Raw genomic sequence first — 24,836 nt, 5'->3', positions numbered from 1 at the left:
CAAAGCCAGTCCTGTTTTACCAAACAGACAATGCTGACCACTAGCTGTCCTTTACCTTGATTGTCAATTTGCCATACCCTTCTGTGTATGCCGCTGAGTGGTCAGCGGATTGTACCCTGATGCGAGCATTGACAAAGGATGTCAGATCTGCACGAGAGTCTGTGAGATGCTGATTGGCACCCGAATCGATTGTGTAATCATTTGTGAAGGGAGATTTGGGATCAATCGTCAAGGAGTCTCTCATGAGGTTGATGTGAAGAGTGCGGCTCAAGCAGTGTGCAGGCTTACTACGGTAGTTTGGGCCTTTTGGGTTGCTAAAGCACTCCTCCATGGAGTGACCTACCTCATCACAATAGCCACCCGCAACAGGATGCCACCAACCCTGTTCAGGACTGAATGGCGCTCCTGATGCATCGCACTGGGATGCAGTTCGAAGGCAGTTTGCTTCACTCAAGTGCCGCACTTGGTCAGAGCCGGATGTAAAGCGATACCTCAAGGAGGTAGACGACTTGTGCAAGGACGCGCTGGCAACTGGCTTGGACCCAAAAACAAACGAGCTGAGTCAGCTCATCAGTCGGGTCCTGGAAGGACTGCCAAGAACTGAAATCACCTCTTGCTGGTCAGGCAACGTACAGGCACCTTCAATACGAATAACGTTTTCGTCAAGTACATTGTGGGATGGGTGTGGCCTTGAGAGACCGCTATGCCACGCAAACTGCAATCTCACAACAATGGCTGGCAGGCACGCGGTCACTACGAAGCCAAACACGCCATTCAATCCTGGATACGGATGGTGGCATCCTGTTGCGGGGGCTATTGTGACGAGGTAAGACCCTCCATGGAGGAGTGTTTTAGCAATCCCAAAGGCCCAAACTACCGTAATAAGCATACACACTGCTTGAGTCCTCTCCACATCAATCTCATGAAAGACTACTTGACAAATGATCCCAATGTTCCCTTCACCAACGAATACACAATCGATTCGGGTGCCAGTCAGCATCTCACAGACATTCGTGCAGATCTGACATCTTTTGTCAAGGCTCGCATCAGAGTGCAGTTCGCTGACCACTCAACGGCATACACAGAAGGGTATGGCAAATTGACAATCAAGGTAAAGGCCAGTAGTGGTCAGCATTGTCTGTTTGGTAATTCGGGACTGGCCTTGATACCTATCTGAACATCATCTATAGACCCAGGCCCGTGGCCAGTCGCTCCAATGCTACAGCAGCATAGTCCGGCCTCATCGTGAATGTCCATCTAAAGAAGCCAGGCTCACTAAAATGATACATGGCACCAGTCGACACGAATATCTTGTGCTTCTTGATGAGCATCTGCTGCAAAGCCAACTCATCGGCCCAACCATCGCTTTTCGTAGACTCCGCTGTATTCTTCTGACTTTCTGCCCAACGCTTGCCACTGTCGAGGTAGGGACGTAGGTCGAGAACGACAAAATGGCCGGCATGGCTAGGCATATATTTGACTCCATGCGCCTTGGCCCATGAGTCAAAGACCGTATAAGCTGCCTTGAGTTTCTGCTTATTCCCATCGAGGAACTCATCGAGGAACGCCTTGTCTGCCAGAATCTTACTAAAGGCGATATCGGTCAGACTTGACACTTTGCCAAGGATACTACTGGCCGACATGGCGATGCGTAGAGGGCCGTCGTAAGGAAGAACACAGCAACCCATGCGGAAACCATTGGCGCAAAAGTCCTTGGACATGCCGTGCAGGAAGCAAATCTTGTCGAAGCCGTCGAGCTCTTCATCCTCAAAGCTCAAAATTGAGTGGTAGGGAGCAAAAGCCTTGTCTTCGCCAGTAGCGGCCAACGAATCTGGTGTGTCAAAGATAGAAAAAGCGTAAATCTCGTCTGAAATAAGCCACAAGTCATACTTCTTGCAAAAGCGAATATATTCTCTGATGGTTGAGCGTGGATAGCATCTGCCAAGTGGATTGTGAGGATTGCAAAGCATTACCGCTTTGCACACGATGCCTTCCTTCTTCTTTGCAAGGTATGTCTTCTCAAACGCTTCGAGAGCCTTGTAGGAAAAAGGCGAGTCGAGGTGATCAAGCTTAACGCCAACAGGAATCGCTGAAGAGCGCACCGTAAAGTCAACATCAAAGCCATTGTAATACGGCTCGGCAACCAAGACCCCGTCTCCTGGATCGCACATGTTGTATACCAGCGCATCAATGACGCCGCCTACACCGCTGCCAACAAAGATACTGTCTGAATCAAGCTTGTGCGTTGGCTTCAAGCGATGGTTGATGAAGCCTGCATAGAGGTCCTTGAGTCTTTGTGAAGAGCCGACACCATCTCCATACGTCAGATCTGTGAATTTAATGTCCAATGAGCTATAGTACTCTTCGACCACTCGATAGTTTAGAGAGTTCTCTGCTATGCCGGCATTGATGACACCGCCTGGATTCTCTTCCGGGTCGTAAGTGTCGCGAAGGATATCGATAAATGAAGACAAAACTGGATAGAGATTCTTGTAGTTTGCTTGCCCACGCTCCGACAGAACATCCGATGCGTTTGGCGCATCCGAAAGCTTGCTGTCGCTCAGGTCTTTATTTATGGTACTGACATTATCCATTGTTGCGCTGTATGATGGTGGCCGGCTAGATTGAGCCTGCCGCTTCTTGAACAGGTCGAGGACACAGCTCATACAAAGCCAGTTTCAAACGCTCTCTTGTAGCCAAAGACACTTCCGATGGTGGTAGTGGTGGTGGTTATCGGTTTTGGTCGCGGTTTGAGTGATGTCATCTGATGCTCACCAAGTTTCCTCCCACCAGCGACCAGCACGGACAAGCTTAGTCACCGCCTCTGCATCGTCCATGATCTCGCAGATGACCTCTTTGACGCCCTCTGGCATCTTGCCACTCGATCCACTGAGATACACACGCCCACCATCTTCAAGTAGCTGCCTCACAGCCTCGCGAACGCCCTTGTCGTCTCGCATGAGCCATTGTACATAAGTTTTCTCGCCTGCACGAGACTGCGCGACCCATAGATGCTGCAAGTCTTCCTTTACAGACAAGCTTAGAGTACGTGTCATATCATCTTCTTGACCTCGACAGCCAAAGAGTACAGCAGTGCGACGAGGTGTCGCCCATTGTTGCTGTAGCAAGAATCGAAGCGGTGCGAAACCTGTACCTGGACCAATACAGAGCACTGCTTCATCAGCACTAGGTCGTGGCATTGGGTTTTTGCGAACAAAGGCAGACACATCGTTACCAGTCTTGAGTGTTTGAATATATCGACTTGCAACGCCCGTCCGAGGTTGTCGAATGCGGGTTTGATACTGCACGAGGGCAATGAGACACTCGACACGCCAAGTTTCATCATCTTGCTTTGTTGCCCCTGCAATAGAGTACTCTCTGATGGCCATGGTCCCAAAGAGGTCCAGTGCATACTGCCATGGCACTTCAAGGCCAAAGGCAAAGTCATCAAGCGCTTCGAGTAATGTCCGTCGCGAGCGATTGATGTAGTCGTAATAGTCATCCTTGCCTTCTAGCGTTTCCCACTCTTGGAACTTTTCCCGAAAGTCATCGTTTGTGCAAAAGTGTTTGAGGCCTGTGAAGAGTGATGGTCTTGGGACGCCAGTCAATGGCAAAACATACTTGGCCAGCTTGCGTAGAGTGATGGGATGGCCTGCATGTGCATAGAGGCCGCTTAATTGAGGCTCAATCGAGAGAGCCACATCAGATGCTTCTGTCCAACCCAGCAATGTCAAGAATCGATCTACGTCGGCATCTTGATTGACCGGCATGAGGCAAAGAACATCGCCAGGCTCAATGGACGCTGGTCCATCCGATAGTATATTGCAGGCTGGCATAGAAAAGTCGAGCTGGCGAATATCTTGCCAGTGCTCTTGCGGGGTAAAGCGATGATTACGCAATATATGCGCAGGCACTGGCGGCTGTGCTTGATAATGTTGTACACCTCCTTCTGCAGCAGTAATTGAGACGACCGGGGGAAGGAAAACCATATCGTCAAGTGGCTCTGTAGCGCTTTGATCAACAAAGATCTGCTTGAGCTTGTCTTTCCATGGGCCGAATGCAGTATCGAGACCATGCTCCGGATCGCTTTCATCAGCATACGCAGGATCCATGGCCTCCACTCCGCCGAGTTTGAGAAGCCTTCGACGGAGTTTCTTGGCTGCATAATTGAACAAGGGATACTTAGTATCGCCTAGACCCAAGATGGCAAAAGAGCAGTCTTCCAGAAGCTGACTATCGTCAAGGGAGCTTCGCATAAGAACCTGCCAGAATGACTGCATACTCGTAGGCAGCTCGCCTGTACCAGCAGTTGCTATACAAAAGACAGCAAACTCAGCCTCTGCAAGTTGAGTCAGTGCATCTGGGTCTGCCAGATTGACGAGTGTGGCGTGCGCATGGCAGCGTCGAGCAAGCTGGAAGAGACTTGTTGCATAGTCTGCAGCTGTCCCAGTTTGCGAGCCGTAGAAGAATGTGACATGCAATGGAGAATTGTTCTCAGCTTCTTCTGTGTCACTCTCAGATTCGCTCATGCTCTGTAGACATGAGGTTGATAATGTGCTGACAGAAGAATACGTCCTACAGCGTCGTTTCGATTTCACGGTGAGCGCGATCAGATGGGCAGCATCGGCCTAGCCGCCGACGGCACTGCCTGGCCAAGTTGACCAGCGGCAAAGAGGGGGCTGCCGGAATCCACTCAGTGCGTCGCTCATATATTATGCACCTACTCCAGTACTCATTCCGCTCGACTCAGATGCACCAACCGTGCTATAGCCTTCCACCTGTCTGATTAAATTGCGGGTGGGCCGGTCTCTGGCATTTTTGCGCGGGCTGAGGACGAGTGTGGGGGACGCTGCGGAGGAGCATAAAGACCAGCTCGCGTCCTCCAATCTGGCCCAGGAACAAGTGAAGGGCTGCCAGGCAGCGATGAGCCAGCCAGAGGGAAGACTACGGCAGCTGCTGCACCACATCAAGGACAACTTTGTCCCTCAACAGCAAGAGCCGCCCGTCCCAGCCAACAACACCGTCCATGGACCTGCAGCACACACGGGCCCTCGAGTACACAACTATCATGAGCTCAATCCGACCCAGTTCCTCCCTAAAGTCGCAGCCATCAACCCCGACTTGCCGGCCATCCTGCATTATTCTGCAAATGGCACGCGGCTCGAGTACAACTATGGCGAATGGTCGCAGCGATCTTGCCAACTGGCCTACTACATGCGTAAGAATACATTCAAGCGCAACAATGTCGTTGCGATACTAGCCTCCAACACGCCCATGATGCTCGAGGCCTACTTCGCCATCCCAGCAGCAGGTGGTCGCTTCACGGCACTCAATTATCGTTTGCAAAAGAGTGACATTCATTACTGCTTGCGCAAGACCAAGGCATCGACCGTCCTTGTCGATCGTGAGTATTATGATCTCGTCAAGGAGATGGCAGGAGAGGTCGATATCGTCGTGGATGAAGACATTGACGGTAAGACTGGCGCTTACGCAGAGATGTTGCAAGAAGGTCAGCGCATCATGGATGCAACGGCCGGTACAAAAGGTTGGGCAGGTTTACCGTATGAAGAGGTTGATGAGAATTCGGACTTTTGCTACATGTTCACTTCTGGAACAACTTCTCTCCCTAAGGCTGTTACTTTTACGCACCGTGGAGTATATATGGGCGCTCTTGGCAATCTGATTGATTCGCAACTCAACTGCGGCGATGCATTTGGTGGCAACAACGCAAATTACCTCTGGACGCTGCCCATCTTTCATGCAGCAGGTTGGTGTTTCCCCTGGGCTGTCACACTCGCACAGGGTCGCCACATTACACTTCGTAAGATGGACTACGGCAATGTCTGGAAACTCTTGAATGAAGAAGGTGTCACACACCTTTGCGCAGCACCCACAGTCTGCACACTGCTCATCAACCATCCGGATGCACGCAAACTCGAACGACCTGCTCGTGTCATTGTTGCTGCGTCACCCCCCTCTGCGTCACTATTTAAGAGTATGCACGCCCTCAATCTCAATGGAATTCATGTCTATGGCATGACAGAAACATACGGCCCCATGATGCGCGGCTACTTCAAGCCTGCATGGAAGGAAGGTTCAGAAGCCGACATGTACCGAAACATGGCGCGCCAGGGACACGGCTTCTCCACCTCCCGTGCAGTCATGGTCATCAAGCCGCAACCAGAAGATCATGTCCACACAGGCACAGAGCAGCTCGTTGAAGTTGAGCACAATGGCCGCGAACTCGGTGAGATTGCCATTCACGGAAATCTCGCCATGAAAGGCTACTATGATGACGTTGAGGCGACACGTCTGACATTTAGATCAAATTACCTGTTGACAGGAGATTTGGCAGTCGTGCACCCTGATGGCTATGTAGAAATTCAGGATCGCGGCAAGGATGTCATCATCTCTGGTGGAGAAAACATCTCCTCCATTGAAGTCGAGTCGTGCATCCTCAAGATGCCAGCAGTGCTCGAGTGCGCCGTCGTTGCCAAGAAGGATGAAAAGTGGGGCGAGATCCCAGTGGCTGTCCTGACGTGCAAGAATGGCCAGGCCGTATCGCAGGATGAAGTGATTGCTTGGGCTCGCAAGACCCTTGCTGGATACAAAGTGCCGAAAGAGGTTGTGCTCGTCAAGGATCTCCCTAAGACTGGTACGGGGAAAGTCCAGAAGAATGTTCTGCGAGCGAAAATCAAGGCTGGCGAAGCATTGTAGATACTTAGATTCGACCTTGCTCTTCCTGTCACTATAACAATCCACTGAAACTCATCTTATTCATCATCAATAATCATCGTCTTGATAGAGCCGCTGGTAGGCGAAGCACTGTTGGTCAGTGCAGCAACCGCCTCCTCGAGCTTGAAGCGATGCGTGACAAGTGGCTTCAAATCAATCACCCCTTCCTCCATCAGTCTGATAGCTTTTGGCCAAGTCTCGTGATAGCGATACTGGAATTGCAAGTCAATCTCATTTGCTGAGCAATGCATGAATGGGATGTTCATGGTATCCTTGCCCACACCAATCACAAATACTTTACCACCAAAACGCGAAGCATAAATAGCTGCTGCAACACTTGGCTCTGCACCGGTACACTCCATTGTCAACACAGGACCCAATTCTGAGCCCATCACTTGTTTGATCTCTGCTGCCACGTCTTCTGGTGACTTGTCCTTTGTGACCCGTACCGTGCGTACAGAAGGAACCAGGTTCTTGGCAAAGGCCAGGCGACTCTCACTCATGTCTGTAATGACAATGGGACAAGCACCAGCAGCTCGAGCACAGATGAGTGAGATGAGTCCAATAGGGCCAGCACCACAGATGAGCACTTCATCACCCAAACGCGGTTGAGCACGTTCGAATCCTGCAAGCACCACAGAGAGCGGTTCTAGGAGACTGCCTTGCTCAAAGGACAAACTGTCTGGTAGCTTGTGTAGCCAAGCTTCGGGATGTAAATGATAGCGTGTGAGCAAGCCGTGATAAGGCGGTGTGCTAAAGAAGACCACATCCGGACAAGCGTTGTATCGACCGGTACGACAATGATAGCATGTCGCTAGGCCGCACGGAATGCCAGGCTCAATAGCGACTCTGTCACCCACCTTCCAACGCATCACATCAGGCCCTACTTCAACAACGACACCCGATGATTCGTGACCCAGGCCGTTGTCGGCCTTGACAATCATAGGCCTGTCATTTTTGTTAGCGTCTTCTCAGGGGAACCATTCTCAGGGCACCCACCCAATAGCGCCGTGCTTCCAGAAATGAACATCACTGCCACAGACACCTGTTGCCTTCACATGAACCAAGACTTGACCCGGGCCTGGCTTGGCAACTTCTGTATCAATCAACTTGATTTCATGGTTGGGCGTTGTATAGAGAGCAGGCGAGTCTAGTTTGCCATTTTCCTTGTACTTGAGCGACATGTTGGAGCGTCGGAATGTCTGTGCAGCAGAGTCCGCTCTTCTTCTACAGCTTCAATCAAGTAGAGAAGGGTCCTGCTTCAGACTTAAGGCTCACGGTTGAGGTTGAGGGTCACAGCACGCGCTCCTCGAGAGATCTGCGGGGAGCAATTTAGCCTGAATCTGCTGTCATCGTATTCAGATGGATGAATAAGACTCAGCAATTCGCAGTCACTGAGAGCGAGGTTGGCCAAGATAGGCAAGAGATGGATTCGAAAGAATGGTTAACAAGCTGAAAAACATACATAGAAGTCCAAAAGAAAGGGGAATCACAAGCCTACTTCGCCACCTCCTCAGTGCGCTGTTTTTTTCCCACTGGACGCGTATCGCTATTTTGCGTCTGCGCGTCACTCGCATTTCCCGGCGACGCAGCCATCTCTTCTGCTGAACGTCGCAGGTTGGGAACTGATCCTCCCATCAACCCTGACAGCATACCCAAGTAGTCTGCTTCAGACAGGTTGAATGCGCTGCCGGCGGCAGCCTCCTTTTCGCTGACGCCAGTGGGTCCCGTCTCTGTTGTATTCATCTGCTTCAGTGTCTTGAGATGAATCAGGTGCTTCTCCAACATGCCCAACAAGCCATCCTTCGTGAATGGCTTGGGCAAAATATCATTCATGCCATGGGAGAAGTAAGTCATGACATCGCCACTCTGGACATTGGATGTCATACTGATGATGGGTGTCAATGGATCAAATTGACGGATCAAGCTTGTTGCAGAGACACCATCGAGATTTGGCATGACAATGTCCATGAGCACCAAATCGTACTTTGTGTGGTTCATCTTGTTGACGGCAGAAACACCATCAACAGCCATATCAATGTCACACCCAAAGATGCTCAAGAATTTGCTCGATAAGCGCCTGCAAACGGCATCATCCTCAACGAGCAGCACTTTAGGGGGAACGGCCCAAGGCACAAACGTCTGCTTTATTTGCTGAACAGCACGAATGGCATTGACCGCTTGACCTGCTGCATTATTGGGCATGCCAGGGCCAGCAACTCGGCTGCCATCTGCTTGAGCCTCCCTCTTGACAACAGCCGCACTTTGTTGCGCCGAATTGCTAGGTTGCATTGGGTGTCCCGGAGTTTGTGGCTGTTGTTGCTGTTGAGGCGGATACCCAGTCGATGATCTGTTGTCAGCATGCGAGCCCGGCGCTGAAGTGACGCTGGACTGGTAGCCCGTGTATGACTGTGTAGATGCACCACTTGGAGGGGGTGCACCATCATATCCATGCAATGGACGATTCTGCACGGGCTCGGCGTACGGGTTGTACGATTGCTGTCCATGCATTGGGTTGCCCTGCTGATCATATGGGTGTTGCTGATGGCCTGCATGTTGCTGCTGCTGCTGCTGCTGCTGTTGTTGTTGCTGAGGGTGGTGCGCTTGATCGTACTGCGGCCAGCTATTTTGAGCTGCGTCGAGCGTTAAGCCCATATCCGAGGCACGTCTGTTCATGGCATCCATCTGCTCATAACTCGCCTTAGCCACCTCTGTGTAGTCGTTGATGAGCTTCTGTGCTTGCTCTTGCGTCCTTGGCTGTTCTTGTGCCGCAGCACCTTCAGTGGCGGGAAGAGGCTGACCTGCGGGACCTTGCATCATGTACGAGATGAGGTTCTGCATGAGTTGATCCTGTGCCACCATGTTGCGCTGAAAGGAGAGCATCTCACTGATGACCGTTTGGTAGTTTTTGGTCAAAGTGTGCAGATGCTGGTTCATGCCAGCCTGTTGCTTGTGCAACTCGTCAATCTGGTGCTGCATGCTGTGCATGTGCTGATTGACAGGGTATGGCGAGTCATCCATGGGGTGACCGCCGCTACCGCCTTCTTTCATACCACCACTACCGCCGCCGCGTTTGCCAACGGGTGCTTTGCGCTTGATGTTGTCCAGCGAGTCTTTGTTGTGGATTTGGAAGTTCTCGTGCTTGAACTCCCAAGCGCCTTCGCCATATGGGCTCTCGCCGCTGGAATCGGTCTGTCTGACTTTGTGGAAATCATATCTGCTCAGTTAGCACATTCTAAAGTGAACAGGAGCAGCATACTTGTTCAGCTGCCTGACAAATGAAGCAAAGTTGGAGTGCTTGAAATGGCGCGGGAGGATGGTCTTTGTGAACTCATTGGTCTAGATGTTAGCGACAGATCTCCAATCAAGTTTTGTGGGCCGCTGGGAAAAAGCACGGCCATGGGCAGGTTGTGCAAATTCAAAGGGCGCCTTTTGAGATACGCACATCTAGAACAATAAAGGAGTCGCCCAGAGAGTTCCAGCGCACAATGTGCTCATACTCCTGCTCCTCGAGCATTGTAAAGAGCTTCTTTACAAAGTCCGGTGACGTATTTCCCTTGTCCATCTGTTGTTGTTGAAGAAACTGATGCGACGAGTCTGATGCTGGCATACGGCCGCGTTAAGTACACGAAGGCAGCGAAGTCTCTCTGCTCAAACACCGACGGGCTTGGTTGCCGGATGCTCGAATTTCACCCAATGCAGTGATCCGTCTTGGCACGTCTTGCAAGACCAGGCAAAAAGAGCTCTTGTCGGAATCGTATTTTCCGCGTACTTAGTGGCACTCGAGCAACAAGCGCTGGTCGTTCGCGTGGATGGCGACCTTGGATGTATCGTCGCAAACTGATCGGGCAACTTGACGCTGCACGATGGAGCGTCGCTGGAGCAAACAAAGAGGGAGTTGTTGCTCGAACGGGGAGAACAGGAGGGTGTGCTGGTGTGTGATTCTTTTGATTGCAATCTCGGGGCAAGTGCGGCTCGGCTTTGTGTGTGTCCTGCGCGCGAGCAGACGGGCCTTTTGCGTGAACTCAGGGGGTCGAAGGTCGTGTCGAGGTGCACGGCCCTGCTTGCGGGATCTGGATGTCGTCGTTGGCAGAGGCCCCGGTCGCTGCTGCTGATGCTGTAGTCTTCGGTTCAGTTTATTATCTGCAGCCTCGGTGGCTGGCCTTTTGCATACGTAAAGAAGCTTCGAAGCAGCAGAGGCGAAACTTGCAACAACCAAGAAAGCAGCAGATCTGGCCTAACCCTGCGAATATACAGGACAGCCTCTTCAGATGACCAGGCACGGCAACACCTCCTCCCACGCATCTTTCTTTGCCCGGCAGCAAACCCGCACTGCCTCATTCGCTCAGTCCGATAGCCCGCCATGCAGCAACTTGTGACACTAATCTCGCACTAAGTCTCGCCGCGAGGGAAACGTGCCGAGATAGGCTATGCTAGTATTTGTAAGCTTGCGTGGTGAGTTGCCGCGGAGATACTACACCGGGATTTGAAGCAAGATTCGTGAATGGCAGGCAGATAACCTGATACTTGTCTGATACAACATGAAAAGTCACTTCGCGAGATCATGTGCGAGCTGGCGACTGTGATTCGCCAAGATGAACCTCCAGGAGTCTTTGACGGCACAAAGGATTTCAGGAGTATCTCTTGGCATCCAAACCTGCCTGTACGGTCAATCAAGCCCGAGGATTACGGCTGCTCCTTTGAGAATGAGCTGTTTGAGACTAACCCGCGTCAACGCCGCGAAGTACTCATGTACATGACAGCCGTTCAGGCGACAGCACATAACTCTGTATCAACTTACACATGCTTCTCGAGTGCTTCAAGACCATATCGGATTACATCTTTTGTTTGCATCATCCTCCCTCACAGCTCCGGCGACAGACCTGTACGGAATAAGGGTACCTCTCCACTGTTTTTCGCCTCTCGCATTTTCTGCCTCAGCAACCGACGTTCCTCTTTGAGCCTCGACCGCAACGCTTCTAGTGCATCAGCTTCACGCAGCGTGGTATCATATCCATGTTTGCACGTCCCAATCAGGTGTCGTGCAATACGATTCATGACCGTATCGCTTCGCTTGATACCCATCGCTTGCAAGGGCTCCGGTATCGGCTCCAAGAAATGTTCCACCTTGGCCATTGCCTGTTGGACGAGCGTCAAATACTTGACGAGCACCGTATGCACACTTGACCAAGATAATTGCGTGGCAAAGCGACTGTACCCTGGGTAGTCTACTGGAAGGCGTCCGACCCCTTCATCGCGATATTGCTGCAGGCCACTAACGAAACGCAAGAGCGCTCCACGATGATTGCCCATTTGCTCCGCCATCCCACGCTGAGCGGCCATATTGTGTGCTGGAAGTTGTGCAGGAAACAAGACATTGATGAGCGTCAGTAAGCGGCCGTTTGTGGTTTTCCGCTGCATCGCTTCATGAATAACGGCCCATCGTCGCAAGCCAATGTAGACATAGCGAAACATGTTTGTTAGTGCTTTTCTTTCCTTGTACAGGTACTTTTTCATGGCATGACCTTCCATGGCAGCGAAGTGATTTCGCAAGCGCTTCTCAACCTGATCGAGTTGTTGGAGTGCCGTTGTTGCAGCGGCCCAGTCGCAAAGACGAATGTCACTGCGAAAGGAACGCGTCAATGCTTTTGCCAGGAGATAACATGGTACTTGTTTGGGCTGCTCTTCATCGTCACACACAAGGGAGACGAGATCATTGAAGGCATCATCTGGGAAGTTCGTGCCTGTTTTTGCAAGGTGTTCCATGATCCAACCCAGCTGCTCGCCGCTTTCTATAGGTGGCCAGATGACTTCTTCATCCTCAGGTACTGGTGTTTGGGAAACATCATCAATCGCATCTTCTTCAGTGACTGGGAAATCTGGCTCTGGCGAAGCCACTACACTAGCAAACTCGTGCTTTGGTGGTTTTTCTTCCGGACTCGACTCAATGAAGAGAGGTTCTTGAAGAGTCAGCTTCCGATCAACCTCTGGCGAGAACGTTCCATCCTCAGCGGCGGGAGCACCAGATACCTGAGAGGAGCCTTCATCAAGCACATACTCCTCATCGCCGAGTTCTTCAATAGACTCAGCCTCGGCAGATGCGACAGAGTCATTCTCGTCAGAAGGTTGAGAATCCTCTATAGCTCGCCGCTTCGCCTTTCTAGAATTCGGCCGTGAAGCTGGCTCTGCATGTGGTTCATCCAAATCGATGTAGTCAAAGTCTTCTTTTTGCATCGACCTGCGAATGACGACGCGCGGCATGGCTGGTCGATTTGAGATCAAGCAGAGTCAGAGCTGTTATGTAAGAGCAGGCATCAGCAGGCCTCTCAATACTTGACTATAGCAGAAGCGCTGGGTGTAGAGTTCAAAGTTGTGCTGCTGCTGCTGCTCTTCTCATCTGCAATTTTCGCGACTCCATACATCAACAAAGCTTGAGACGCGCCGAGTATTCTATTGCTTGAGGGGGACAAGCCAGCATCGTTAGCTGCATTGTAACGGCAGCAAAGGCAACATGGGCATCTCTGGCCTTCTTCCCGCCCTCAAATCCATCACACAAGATGCGCATCTACGAAATTACGCAGGACATACCCTCGGCGTCGATGCTTATGTCTGGCTTCACCGCGGTGCATTTAGTTGTGCTTGGGATCTCTCCAACGGTATCCCTACTGCCAAATTTGTCGACTACGCGATGCATCGGGTCAAGATGCTACAGCATTTTGGCGTAACGCCCTACTTGGTCTTTGATGGTGGGTACCTTCCCAGCAAAGCACACACAGAGATGAGTCGTGCAAAGAGGAGAGAGGAAAATATGGCTGCCGGCAAGGCTTTCCAAGCAAAAGGGAATCGCAAAGCTGCTCAGGATTGCTATACAAAAGCCATTGACGTAACACCTGCCATGGCGCTGCAACTAATTTTAGCCTTGCAAAAGGCGAAAATCGCATATGTCGTTGCTCCGTATGAAGCAGACGCACAACTAGCGTACCTTGAGAAGCAAAATATCATTCATGGCATCATTACAGAAGACTCTGACTTGCTCGTCTTTGGATGTCATCGGGTCCTGTTCAAGCTCAATGAGTTCGGAGACTGCTCTGAGATTACACGAGATCGACTGGCAATGAACAAAGACTTGCCGTTGGCCGGTTGGTCACCTGAGAGGTTCCGGTGGATGGCCATCTTGTCTGGATGTGACTATCTTGTGAGTATCCCCGGGATGGGCTTGAAACGCGCCCATGCCTGTGTCAAGAAGCACAAGACGCTCTCTGCTTTGTTCAAGGCATTACGGATGGAGACCGGGTTACGCATGCCGCATGATTATGAAGCGCAATTCAGGATTGCAGAGGAGACCTTCCTTCACCAGCATGTATTTTGTCCGGTTGCGAAGAAACTGCTCATGTGGAATGAACCTGCTGGACCGCTGAGTGAAGCGACATTGGCGCATATTGGTGAATGCCTACCAGATCATGTTGCTCAGCAGATTGCTACGGGTTTGCTGGATCCCATCACCAAGGAAGCCATCGATCTTGTCGATATCATGCCAGCGAAAGCGAAAATGAGCAGCGCAGCTGCAGGGACACGCAACATCAAGTCATTTTTGGTCCCGCAGCCTCTCAAATCCACTGCACCACTCGCTGATGTGTCTCTCAATGTCGTGGCTGCACGAAGACCCGCCCCACTTACGCTGCGAGAAACGCAACGTGCCAAGAAGCTCAAGTTATTCGAGTCGTCGCCATCGCCAGAGAGTTTGAAGGGAGGAGCAGGTGGCGTTTTACAAGCGTATGGCATAGCGCTTGGCAATGGTCCCATTCGACCCTCACCTCAACCGGCTCGTTCTAAAATCGCAGAGAAGGAGAATCAAGTGAGTCCTTTCTTTTTGCGGCACGCGACACCTGCAACGATTCGCAAGAATCGTCCCATCAAGGCGGTCTCTCCTGTGCAGACTGAGTCGGAGCGCTGGTTTGATTCTGATCCAGAGTATGAGCGTGCTATGGCAGAAGCGTTGGATGCTAGTGCTAAAGAGGAGAGTGAACGCCAGAAGCGACAGCTGGAGATGGACAAGGAACAGGTTGCTGCGATTGAAGCGAATTCCGCCTCACAAACTGAAGAACGGATTGAGGCGCAATCTATGGTCAAGACGCCAGAACCGGTAGTCACCGTCAACGAGTCTGTTCCTGACTCTCCAGAAGCCTTCAATGAGGCTGTCAATGTGTGGAAAGCCGACTTTGGGTACCAAGCTTCTGCACCGATATCTGAGATTCAGATGCAGCCAAAAGTGCTTCACTCTCGGCGTGCTCCATTCTTTGCGGCCCCTGTACAACCTAGTACAGCAGTGTCCAAGACGACAGCCTACTTCATGGCACCGAGCGAGACGCGCAAGACGTTTGGCAGCCCCGACCACGCAAGAAGATCAATCAATCTATCTGCCTTCAAGTGCACGCGATGAGAACCAATAGAGAAGACACGAGGAAATAATGAATACAGCGATTATCAAGAAGCATGAGCATAAGCCATCCGTTTTTCTAATATAGTACGCATTGAAATTGTCTAGACCGGGCCAGTGTAGTCGTACACGAGCCTGAGCTCGATATCAACCTTGCCATTATCGCCAGTGAGCTTGTTGAGCCGGACAAACTTGCGTTCTCCCTCAATCTCAGCAATGCCCCAAACTTGCCAAGCATGCCAGTCATTTGGGTTCTTGTCCTTGTCGTTGTGTGACTCTACCAAGATACAACCATCCTCCATTTCCGAGGCAGTCCAGCCTTGCTTAAGGTAGGCATGGGGGAGCTGGTCGACCTTGACACGCTCCGCTTTCGCCTTGATGTGTTTGAAGACAGTGTGCTCCTTCTCTGCCCACTCACCGGTCAAGATGTACTCTTCCTCGGACTTGCCGATTGACCCGACCTCTTGCTTTGCAGAGATTTCTTCTACTGCACCACCGGAAGCAGCCGCCCCGCCGTTTTTATGGAGGAGGGTGATGTAGAGGGTTGAGTTGACGATTGCCTTGCGGGTGACCCAGCTGACGCCCTGTGCCTTGAGAGGGGGTTCTGTTGGGCCTGACTGCTTTGCATTGAAGACAAACTTGCCTGTGAGGTTTGAGAGGGTGACTGAGGCTGGGAGGGACATGATGGGTAGTGTGGATGGGTCGATAGTGCTATACGGATGAGTAGATGGGAGTCCGCTGTGCCGGAGTCTGATCTCATGCGGGGGAGACGACAAACCCGAACTCGAGAGCACGCTGCGTCTGCTGTGACCTGGTACAAGAAACTGCCACTGGCCAGCTAGAGACTCATCATGCTCTTCACTATAGCATCTACTGCTCATCATCGCTCATGTCGCTCATCGCAAGGCTCTCCACATCCACACGCTTGAAAAAGTCCACAAACGCCGCAGTCGAACAGACTATGGCACACCGCAGTAACAGCTTCTCCAGCAGGACACTGCGTACCTCTGCGTCTTCCTCATACACAGCATCCGCCACCACTAGCACCGTGTAGTCCAAGTTGTACGCAGCCAATGCCGTCGAGACTACCGTATCGCTCAGCCCAAACAACACCAACGTCCGAATCTCCTTAGCTCGAAGCACCATGTCTAGCTCCGTCCCTGAAAACGCAGAGTCCCGTGTCTTGTACACGCGAATGTCTCCTAGCCCCAATAAAGCTTCACAAATGTTGGAGGATGCATCTGTCTTGAGCAAGAAGGAATTGGCTACTTTGCCAGGCATGATACGGCGAAAGAGGAGGTTGCCAAAGTGCGCCTCTGGTCGACCCGCTTCATACCCTAAGCCAGAGTGAATCACCGTCAACAGTCGTTGGCGTGCACATGTCAACACTTGTACTGCTTGAGGGATAATGGCTAGCTCTGCCGCAGGTTGTTTTGTAAAGAAACCCTTTTGACAGTCTAGGGACAGGACGGCCACTTTTGCGCGATCACAGAGGGCATCTGCTAGACCTGGCAGTGGTTTTGCTGGCATGGTCATGGCTGACTTGCGACGTTGGAGTTGTTGGCTCATGGCGTTCTGGGTTCACTGCACATCTGTCGTCAACAAGGACTCTAGCTGTTGCTTTGCAAAGGAATAGAAGACAGGGGTCAAATGCGCTTGTTTGCTAAGGAGTGCAAGACGTGCTGTAAGCTGCAGTCTGTCGGCATTGTGAGTAGCCGCCGGATACAGCAGCCTATTGCACGGCTATGTGGAGCTCATGCCATGGTCGTATAAGGACGAGGCCGAAGCGATTCCGCTGAGACGTCTCTCCCAGAAAGATGACATAAGCAGTCAGGTATTGAGGTAGATGGCTCACTTTCGGCGAGAACTCAGCGCCCGTTGCGTGAACGAACCAACTCAAGTTTGTGCATATTCTCACTTCCACCTGAAGTACTTTGTGATGAAGTGGAATGGGCTCGAGGATGTCTGTGAACCCCTCAAACTCGCCATCAATTTCTCATAATAGTTTGGGTTGAATGCAGGTCGCATGAGCTTGCTCGAAAGAGGATTCTGCTGATTAGACCAGGGCCTGCGTGATAGATAGCATACATCGATTTTGAACTTGTCGGAGGCGATAGCTTCCAGTGCAGAGACATCGCGTGCACTGAACTTGTCGAGCCGTTGCATGAGATTCTGCTGGAAGTTCGCATGCGGTCTCAGGTGATCAATGGGAATCTTCTCAATGAGCCTCACGACCTGTGAACGTGTTGCTGCCATGTTTAGTGAAGTAGAAGTGGGTGATGACGGTGGAAGTCGCTGTCGGCCTTTCAAGCAAAATTTAGTCGCCTGCATCGATCGCGTCCAACCACAACAAAACCTACACGAGCTCATTGACCGAGGCCTATGCTCGAGGGCATCTTGTATGACTGCTAGTACGCGTGAGAAAGCTACATTTGTCTAAGAAGCAAGCTTGATTGACAGCATGTCTGCTCCGAAGCAAGCTGCCGCTACAGTGGGACCACCGTCGAGTGCTCCCACAAACATGGTCATCTCTGAAGCCGTAGCAGATGCACCCACTCAACGCTTCTATGCCATCTCTCTCTTCATATTCATACAAGCACTCAAATTTTATGATCTGCTACAACTGTATGCTCCTGGCTATGGAGGCCCGAGCGAGACGGCATTCACGCTCAAGTGGATCGGCATCGATGCAGCCTATCTCTTCCTCATCCCAAAGCTCAGAATACCATGGCTCAGCTTTGGTCTCGTCACAACAATCGTCCAAATTGCACTTGCTGGCATCATCAATATTTGCTTGTCAGCGCGGATATCCATCAGCATCACGGCCCTTGGTAGTTTGCTGCTACGCACTTTCTATGACCGCGAGCTCAGTGTTCTTGAGAACCAAATTCGTGTATCTGATATCGTTCACAATGCCTCGCGCATCCTTGGCAAGCACACCATCAATATCCTGCCTGAGTCAACAGCGAAGCTCAACCCAAATCAAGCGTGCTTTTGCATTGATGTTTCCGGCGAACAGCATAATCTGCGGCCGCGCGACATCATTGTGCCCATTCGTCTTAATGCAACGGTGCCTATGTTGATTCAATACTCGAGAATCAATCCAGAGAACAACAAACGCACCTCACACAACATCACCGGCAAGCCACTCAAGCAAATCCTCAAGCATGTCGATTACCAAAAGCATCAAGCATGGCAGTTCCCACTCACGCTAAGTGAACCAGGACTATACACGCTTGATCGTGTCCAAGACACTTCAAAGTTGGATGTGCGTCTTTATCGTTCGCAAGTTCTTGTTGTCGCTTGTCCAAGTGCAGCGCTTGTTGTCCCAGAACGACTTCGAGAAAGTCCTGACCGCTGTACAGGCGACTTGGATGAGCTATCTTTGCGAGTCACTGGCCTTCCGCCACTCAAAGTCAAGTACAATAGATGGATCGAAGGCAGAGAACGTGCGAGCACAATCGATGCAGTCAAGCCGCTTGATTATACGAGTCCACTGATGATCAGCCCTCGCGAACATGTCGATGGCCCTGGTTCGACAGCACAGCTTAGCTTGACGCAAGGGGAGCCGGATGAGCTGAAGAGCGATGGTGAGCAAAAATTACTGCAATTGGCTGATGTGGATGATATCGCGTGGGCTCAAGCGCATACGGTTGAAGTACATCTCAATGCAAGTATCGCTACTGCTGGTAAATGGTCCTACTATATTGAAGCTGTCGAGGACGCTTGCGGTAATGTCGTCAACTATGCTGCTGGTAGCAAAACCGGTACTGCAAAGCAAAGCCTGCTCGAGCAAAGCGCTCCAGAGCAAGCGTTTATTGAAGCACCCAGCTATCAATTTATCGTCCATGAGAGACCCTCCATCATGTTTCGCGGTTGTTCACCAGATCACCCTGTTCGGCTTCTGGAGGGCCAGGAAGCAAAGCTCTTCTTTGATATCACCTCGCGCGAACAAGGTTCGTTCATGGCTGCTCTTGGTAAGGGTGATGTTGACACACTCGTGCCGCTCAATGGCGCACCCTTTCGTAATCTGACCTTCAAGTCCAAGACTGCCGTGACGACAGTACAAGAGGCCGGCATTTACACCATCGAAAGTTTCAGTTCTTCTCACTGCAAAGGAAGTGTGCTCATGCCGTCTACATGTGTTGTCATTACCCCGCGAAAGCCTTCCATTCAAGTATCGTTCGACAGCATTCTTGATCAATGCGCAGGCTCAATTGGATTATTGGCGGATCTGACATTCACTGGTCAGCCGCCATACGATATCGCTTGGAAGGTTATTAAGGACGGCAAGGCCACCCTCAATCGGAAACGTATCGACAGAGGTCGTCATCAGCTCAGATTTACACCTGAAGAGGCCGGACACTATGCTTACGAATTCATGTCATTGGATGATGCGAATTACAAGGGCATCAGCTTGGCCTCCGCTGGAGATGAGGTCAAGAAGGAGCAGATTGTCCATCCACTCGCCGGAGCCCATTTTGATCGTAAGGAGACCCGGAAATGCTGCATTGGCGATTCAGTGGAGATTCCTGTACGACTCGTTGGTTCTGGTCCCTGGTCCCTGGCATATGAAATCATCCATGGCAGCAAGCGAGAGCGGTTTGAGCTGACCAATCTCCAATCGCCGGCGCAAGTCATCAAAACGCCCGCCATGACGCAAGGTGGACAGTACCTTGTTTCACTCGTGAGTGTCAAAGATGGCAATGGCTGTCATGCACCTCTCGAAGAAGTCGAAGCAAGTATTGAGGTCCGCCGCGACCGGCCAAGTGTCTCGTTCTACACTATCGATAACAAGCTCGAAACAACCATCATCGATGGCACTTCAGTAGACTTGCCGCTGCGTTTCCTTGGCGATGGGCCTTGGGAGCTATCTTACAGTACACCACGAGGCCAAGGAAAAGTGAGCATGCGCGATGCCAACGGCAAGCTCTCTGTCAAAGAGGCCGGGACATATAGCCTGTCTGCAGTCCAAGATGCGTACTGTCCCGGCACAGTGAATGCCAAAGCGCAAACTTTCACAGTCAATGTCTTTCCACGACCGCGACTATCCCTGCCTGCGTCCTCAGCTGAAGAGATTAGACCTCGAGAGCATGTTCGTCGCGAAGTTTGCGAGAATGACGAGGATAGTTTCGATGTGGACATTTTCGGGGCGCCACCCTTCGCCATTACTTACGAGAGGGCACTTCTCAATGCACGAGGTACTGAGCATGATCGCAAGCAGCTGTCTCTCAACGCTGCCTTACCTCGAGTGAGTATCAAGGCCAAAACATCACCAGCTGGGCAATATCGTTATACCTTCCATGGCGTGGCTGATGCTCGCTATGACGCAGAAGATGCCAATGGACAATTCACTCTGCTGCAAACAGTCAATCCTCGTCCTGAAGCCGGTTTTGTTCAGCGAGGCCAGTCCTACCAGTATTGCCTCGAAGTAGACCTTGCTGAGCAAGAGGCTGATCGAGTTCCCGTCAAATTTGTTGGCGAAGCACCCTTCACTGCGCGATTCCGCATCAAGCACGAGCTGACGGGCCGGACGAGCTATCTGACAGAGCAAAATATCCAGACGCACACTTGGTCCTTACAGATCCCAAAGAGTATGCTGACTTTGGGCAAGCACGCTATCAGTATCGCCGAAGTCAGCGATGCAAAGGGTTGTGCACGCACGTCTCTTGATGGTCAGGTATTCATTGCCATCTCTGAACGGCCTAGCATCTTGCCTGTGTCTTCCCGACAAGAGTTTTGTGTGGGTGATCGCATCTCCTACGCTCTTCAGGGTACGGCGCCATTCAAGATTGACTACGAGTTTCAAGGTTCCAAGAAGCGCGCGACTGAGCATGGGCCAGTCTTTTCCCGTATCGCAGAGAAGCCAGGACATTTCAAAATTTTGAGCTTGGCTGACAGTGCCTCGAAGTGTCGCGTGGCAGTCAATGGTCTGGACAAGACAATTCACGATATTCCCAGTGTGCGGGTGTCTGAAGGCAAAACCATCATCGAGTCTATCCATGAAGGCGACCAGGCGGAGATTGTCTTTCATCTGTACGGCACGCCGCCTTTCTCGTTGACGTACACACGAAGTGTCGCTGGCAAAGGTGGCAGGCAGCGCGTGTTGGAGACACACACAGTCAGTGGGATCCAGGAGAACAAGTATGTGATTCGGTCGAGTGTTGCAGGTACCTTTGCGGCGACAGAGGTGCATGACCGCTATTGCAGGATATCTTTGCAGAATTGAGTGTAGCTGTAGAAAGGCACATTTCATGCTTCTCATCTGAAATGGTCGTGTGAATTCCCTGAATTTATGAGCACATCGAGTCGCGCGTCTCTATACACGTTCAACGTGCTGGTCACTGTCCTGTTGCTGTGCCATGGATCAAGTCCAGAGAAATGGTATTGAGTCTCTGCCTCCAGCGAAAGAGCCCTCATGGCTCGACCAGATTACAAACGGTAACCAATTCATGTCGGCTGGGCTGGGTGTCATGCTTGTTGGTGCTGCCATCGCAGTTGCACGGCAGTCTGTGAAGCAGGCAGCTTCCTTTGCAAAGCATCAGATGTTGGTGACGATGGAGATTCCCAGTAAAGACAAGTCTTATTTGTGGTTCCTACACTGGATGTCAAAATACAAGAATCGTCGATCACATCACTTTGCTGTAGAGACGGTCTTTAAGCAACACGACAATGGCTCTGCTTCCACTACCTTCTCCCTTGTGCCTGGCCCGGGAAAGCATCTACTTCGATACAAGGGCGCCTTCATTCAGGTGAATCGACAACGAGACGGCAAGATGATTGATTTGTCGACTGGTTCGCCATGGGAGACGGTTACTTTGACAACACTGTTTCGTGATCGAGGCATATTTCGTGAGATGCTGCAAGAAGCACAGCAGGAAGCTCTCAAGATGCAAGAGGGTAAGACTGTCATCTACACATCACTCATGACCGAGTGGCGACCTTTCGGCAAACCAAGACAACGGCGGTCACTCGATTCAGTGGTGCTCGACTCCGGCATCAAGGAAACCATCACTGCAGATGTCAAAGACTTTCTTGCCTCAGGGAATTGGTACCGTGACCGTGGAATCCCATACAGGCGCGGCTACCTCCTTCATGGCCCTCCTGGATCGGGCAAGTCGTCCTTCATTTATGCGCTAGCAGGTGAACTCGAGTACAACATTTGCTTGCTCAATCTATCTGAACGTGGACTGACCGATGATCGTCTCAACCACCTTCTCAGCAATATTCCTGATCGAAGTATTCTTTTGCTTGAAGACATTGACGCCGCCTTTGTGGGTCGCGATCAAACGGAAGAAAAGGGTTATCGAGCCAATGTCACCTTTTCCGGTCTACTCAATGCACTCGACGGAGTCGCCTCTGCAGAAGAACGCATCATTTTCATGACAACAAATCATGAAGAGAGACTCGATCCGGCATTAATACGACCAGGCCGTGTTGATATGAAACAACTTCTAGGCGATGCCTCTGATCATCAGATTGTTGAGATGTTTCTGCGATTCTACGAGGGAGAGCATGAAGCTGCTCAGCAGTTCCTCACCAACGTCCGCAAAAGCGGTGCGCCCGTCAGTACAGCGCAGTTGCAAGGCATGTTTGTGTACAACAAGGGCCAAGCACAAAAGACTGTCGGTATGGCACACTTGTTTGCATCATGAACATCAAATCATACAGTATGTGAGTATAAACCTGCCAAGCAAAGGAAACGACTATGCCGTACTGGCAAGGATGCCGACTTGCGGTACCACCTTCTCATCAAGCGACTCTTGGAAGAGGTAGGCGTCCTCCTTAATCAGGTCGGAACCACGTTCGCCGACGACGTAAGCCGTTGATGCAAGGTTGCATCCCGGCTCGAATGGCAAGATGGATACGTCGCACACCCGCAAGTTCTTTGTGCCATAGACACGCAACCTGCCGTCTACCACGCCGCCCTTGTCTTTAGGCTTGCACGCATTGGTCCCAAGAGGATGCCATGTGGTGCCGCAATTGCCCTTGACCCACTTGCGCAACACGACGTCGTCAGCTTCCGTGTAGACCACCTCCTTGGGCGTCTTGCCTTCCGCCACAGGATGCACATGCAGCTTGTCAAGCGCGCCAGGCAAATTCTCAGTCGAGGGTGCAACAGTCTTGTGCTCCTCCACCTTCTCTTCCTCCTTGAAGCCATCAATAGCAGCAGCAGAGTTTGGGTCGAATGGTGGGTGCGAAGGCGCAAATTCGCCTCGGTACGTCTTGAGGCGACGCGCAATTTCGCGGTTCTTCTTGTAGCAATACATGAGCACTTGAATGTCTTCCTCTGACTCGACGTAGAAGCCTGTCAAGCGTCCGTCTTTGGTGTGATCGTCTGATGTGATATGCACAGCGCCACGAGATTGTGGGTACTCCAAGTATCCACCTGTCATGCAATACTTGCCCTCAGGCACCACTGAGAAATCGGCACAGCATCCCGTAATTTCAGCAAAGAGGAAGAGCGGCCTGTCTGGGTGTGTCAGGAACTCACGCTTATACAAGTCTGCAAAGCCAGAAGCGGCGGCCTCCTCATCCGTGGGTCGCCACTTGATGACAGGATCGATGTTGTTGGTGCGAAGTGGTCCATCTGCTTTGGCGAAAGCCGCTTGAGCCTCGGAAAAGTCTGGTTCGATTTGACGGTAGAGGTTGTCGTGTGTCTCCGTTTCTGGTGCAGCGTGGTGCATGCAAAGGAAGAGCAGATGGTCCTGGTAGTTTTCACCTACGCCAGGCAGATCGACCTTGCAAGGGATACCGGCCTTTTCGAGCACTTGCTTGTTACCAATACCAGACAACTCAAGCAGCTTTGGAGAGCCAAATGCACCGGCAGAGACAATGACTTCGCGCGTAGCCTTGAATGTCACATTTTGGCCGTCAATGATGGCGTCCACACCAGTAGCCTTGTTGCCTTCCAAGTTGATCTTGGTGACGCTAGCATCACACACGACCGTCAAGTTTTGGCGATCAGCATTAGCATGTAGGTATGCATCCGCAGATCCACAACGTTTGCCAGTCTTCGGGTCAATCCACTTGGACCAGCCGGAAACCTGAGCGCCCAGTGTTTTGAAGTCGTTGGTATCTTCTGCCTCGACGTAGGATTCACCCAGTACAGCCTTGGCAGCAGGGAACCATTCATCCATCGCGGCCTGGTTGACGTGACCTTGACACACCTGAAGAGGTCCATCAGTACCATGTGTATCCTTTGATGTAGACGTGTTGGTGCTGTGGTACGTCTCCATTTTGGTAAAGTACGGCTTGACGTCTTCAAACTTCCAGTTGTCCATACCCCATTCAAAGTCCGAGGCAGAAGGTCGAGTGTACATGAGAAAGTTTACAGAGGTACCGCCACCGAGCAAATTACCAACGGGCACAATGACGGCATTGTTGTCGTTGCACTCTGCAGGCTCTGCAAAGTGGTTGTGCACATTCTCGGTTGGCAGATTGGCGAGATACATGGCTGGCTGCTCAGAGGTCGTGACGCCTTTATTGGTAGCACCGCGCTCGAGAACGAGGACTTTGACGTGCTCGTCCTCTGACAGACGAGCAGCGACGACAGCTCCGGAGCCGCCGCCGCCAGCAATGATGTAGTCGTAGGTGGTCTGCATGTTCGAGAAGATGGCAGTGTGCCTGTGATAGAAATTAGGCAGGGGCCTCTATATGTAGG

At 51.5% G+C, this 24,836-nt stretch overlaps 14 protein-coding genes across 14 annotated transcripts; 4 read left to right on the top strand and 10 right to left on the bottom strand.

Annotated features, from left to right (window-relative positions):
• Window positions 1-446: 446 nt before the first annotated feature.
• BCR37DRAFT_96780 (uncharacterized protein) lies at window positions 447-1,092 on the bottom strand. The gene has a single exon (XM_040872550.1). It carries the CDS (start codon window positions 998-1,000, stop codon window positions 563-565), a length of 438 nt encoding a protein of 145 aa, XP_040723913.1. The 5' UTR covers window positions 1,001-1,092; the 3' UTR covers window positions 447-562.
• Window positions 1,093-1,184: 92 nt separating this feature from the next.
• On the bottom strand, window positions 1,185-2,594 carry BCR37DRAFT_349933 (pyridoxal phosphate-dependent transferase; the record flags this gene model as incomplete). Its single annotated transcript, XM_040867966.1, has 2 exons — window positions 1,185-1,381; window positions 1,433-2,594. The coding sequence occupies 2 exons, from the start codon at window positions 2,592-2,594 to the stop codon at window positions 1,185-1,187; spliced, it is 1,359 nt and encodes a 452-aa protein (XP_040723912.1).
• Window positions 2,595-2,771: 177 nt separating this feature from the next.
• On the bottom strand, window positions 2,772-4,529 carry BCR37DRAFT_349677 (uncharacterized protein; the record flags this gene model as incomplete). The annotated part of the gene is made up of 1 exon (XM_040867942.1): window positions 2,772-4,529. One exon carries the CDS (start codon window positions 4,527-4,529, stop codon window positions 2,772-2,774), a length of 1,758 nt encoding a protein of 585 aa, XP_040723911.1.
• A 394-nt stretch (window positions 4,530-4,923) lies between these two features.
• Window positions 4,924-6,717, top strand: BCR37DRAFT_349800 (AMP-binding domain protein; the record flags this gene model as incomplete). The annotated part of the gene is made up of 1 exon (XM_040867954.1): window positions 4,924-6,717. One exon carries the CDS (start codon window positions 4,924-4,926, stop codon window positions 6,715-6,717), a length of 1,794 nt encoding a protein of 597 aa, XP_040723910.1.
• A 56-nt stretch (window positions 6,718-6,773) lies between these two features.
• BCR37DRAFT_349910 (chaperonin 10-like protein) lies at window positions 6,774-7,919 on the bottom strand (the record flags this gene model as incomplete). Its single annotated transcript, XM_040867965.1, has 2 exons — window positions 6,774-7,683; window positions 7,735-7,919. The coding sequence occupies 2 exons, from the start codon at window positions 7,917-7,919 to the stop codon at window positions 6,774-6,776; spliced, it is 1,095 nt and encodes a 364-aa protein (XP_040723909.1).
• A 313-nt stretch (window positions 7,920-8,232) lies between these two features.
• BCR37DRAFT_388539 (HSF-type DNA-binding-domain-containing protein) lies at window positions 8,233-10,252 on the bottom strand (the record flags this gene model as incomplete). The annotated part of the gene is made up of 3 exons (XM_040870636.1): window positions 8,233-9,952; window positions 9,995-10,074; window positions 10,181-10,252. 3 exons carry the CDS (start codon window positions 10,250-10,252, stop codon window positions 8,233-8,235), a joined length of 1,872 nt encoding a protein of 623 aa, XP_040723908.1.
• A 1,346-nt stretch (window positions 10,253-11,598) lies between these two features.
• BCR37DRAFT_388538 (uncharacterized protein) lies at window positions 11,599-12,996 on the bottom strand (the record flags this gene model as incomplete). Its single annotated transcript, XM_040870635.1, has 1 exon — window positions 11,599-12,996. One exon carries the CDS (start codon window positions 12,994-12,996, stop codon window positions 11,599-11,601), a length of 1,398 nt encoding a protein of 465 aa, XP_040723907.1.
• A 153-nt stretch (window positions 12,997-13,149) lies between these two features.
• BCR37DRAFT_381732 (PIN domain-like protein) lies at window positions 13,150-15,269 on the top strand. Its single transcript, XM_040869751.1, has one exon. The coding sequence runs from the start codon at window positions 13,247-13,249 to the stop codon at window positions 15,173-15,175; it is 1,929 nt and encodes a 642-aa protein (XP_040723906.1). The 5' UTR covers window positions 13,150-13,246; the 3' UTR covers window positions 15,176-15,269.
• Window positions 15,270-15,276: 7 nt separating this feature from the next.
• BCR37DRAFT_394256 (uncharacterized protein) lies at window positions 15,277-15,855 on the bottom strand (the record flags this gene model as incomplete). The annotated part of the gene is made up of 1 exon (XM_040871439.1): window positions 15,277-15,855. One exon carries the CDS (start codon window positions 15,853-15,855, stop codon window positions 15,277-15,279), a length of 579 nt encoding a protein of 192 aa, XP_040723905.1.
• Window positions 15,856-16,042: 187 nt separating this feature from the next.
• Window positions 16,043-16,741, bottom strand: BCR37DRAFT_394255 (Isochorismatase-like protein; the record flags this gene model as incomplete). Its single annotated transcript, XM_040871438.1, has 1 exon — window positions 16,043-16,741. One exon carries the CDS (start codon window positions 16,739-16,741, stop codon window positions 16,043-16,045), a length of 699 nt encoding a protein of 232 aa, XP_040723904.1.
• A 345-nt stretch (window positions 16,742-17,086) lies between these two features.
• Window positions 17,087-17,428, bottom strand: BCR37DRAFT_394254 (uncharacterized protein; the record flags this gene model as incomplete). The annotated part of the gene is made up of 2 exons (XM_040871437.1): window positions 17,087-17,221; window positions 17,261-17,428. 2 exons carry the CDS (start codon window positions 17,426-17,428, stop codon window positions 17,087-17,089), a joined length of 303 nt encoding a protein of 100 aa, XP_040723903.1.
• An 88-nt stretch (window positions 17,429-17,516) lies between these two features.
• On the top strand, window positions 17,517-21,426 carry BCR37DRAFT_381727 (nucleoporin Pom152). Its single transcript, XM_040869750.1, has one exon. It carries the CDS (start codon window positions 17,634-17,636, stop codon window positions 21,399-21,401), a length of 3,768 nt encoding a protein of 1,255 aa, XP_040723902.1. The 5' UTR covers window positions 17,517-17,633; the 3' UTR covers window positions 21,402-21,426.
• Window positions 21,427-21,534: 108 nt separating this feature from the next.
• On the top strand, window positions 21,535-22,827 carry BCR37DRAFT_349714 (uncharacterized protein; the record flags this gene model as incomplete). The annotated part of the gene is made up of 1 exon (XM_040867947.1): window positions 21,535-22,827. One exon carries the CDS (start codon window positions 21,535-21,537, stop codon window positions 22,825-22,827), a length of 1,293 nt encoding a protein of 430 aa, XP_040723901.1.
• Window positions 22,828-22,878: 51 nt separating this feature from the next.
• On the bottom strand, window positions 22,879-24,777 carry BCR37DRAFT_349691 (uncharacterized protein; the record flags this gene model as incomplete). Its single annotated transcript, XM_040867943.1, has 2 exons — window positions 22,879-23,211; window positions 23,311-24,777. 2 exons carry the CDS (start codon window positions 24,775-24,777, stop codon window positions 22,879-22,881), a joined length of 1,800 nt encoding a protein of 599 aa, XP_040723900.1.
• Between the last annotated feature and the right edge of the window lie 59 nt (window positions 24,778-24,836).

This window comes from Protomyces lactucae-debilis (assembly GCF_002105105.1).
Source record: "Protomyces lactucae-debilis strain 12-1054 chromosome Unknown BCR37scaffold_15, whole genome shotgun sequence".
Taxonomy (NCBI): domain Eukaryota; kingdom Fungi; phylum Ascomycota; class Taphrinomycetes; order Taphrinales; family Protomycetaceae; genus Protomyces; species Protomyces lactucae-debilis.
The sequence above is the reverse complement of the archived record's forward strand: the minus strand, read 5'-3'. Positions and strand labels throughout refer to the sequence as shown.

Excerpts from the sequence above, each read along its gene's own strand:
- BCR37DRAFT_96780 (XM_040872550.1), bottom strand. The coding sequence starts at position 1,000 with ATGCTGACTGGCACCCGAATCGATTGTGTATTCGTTGGTGAAGGGAAC.
- BCR37DRAFT_381732 (XM_040869751.1), top strand. The coding sequence starts at position 13,247 with ATGGGCATCTCTGGCCTTCTTCCCGCCCTCAAATCCATCACACAAGAT.
- BCR37DRAFT_381727 (XM_040869750.1), top strand. The coding sequence starts at position 17,634 with ATGTCTGCTCCGAAGCAAGCTGCCGCTACAGTGGGACCACCGTCGAGT.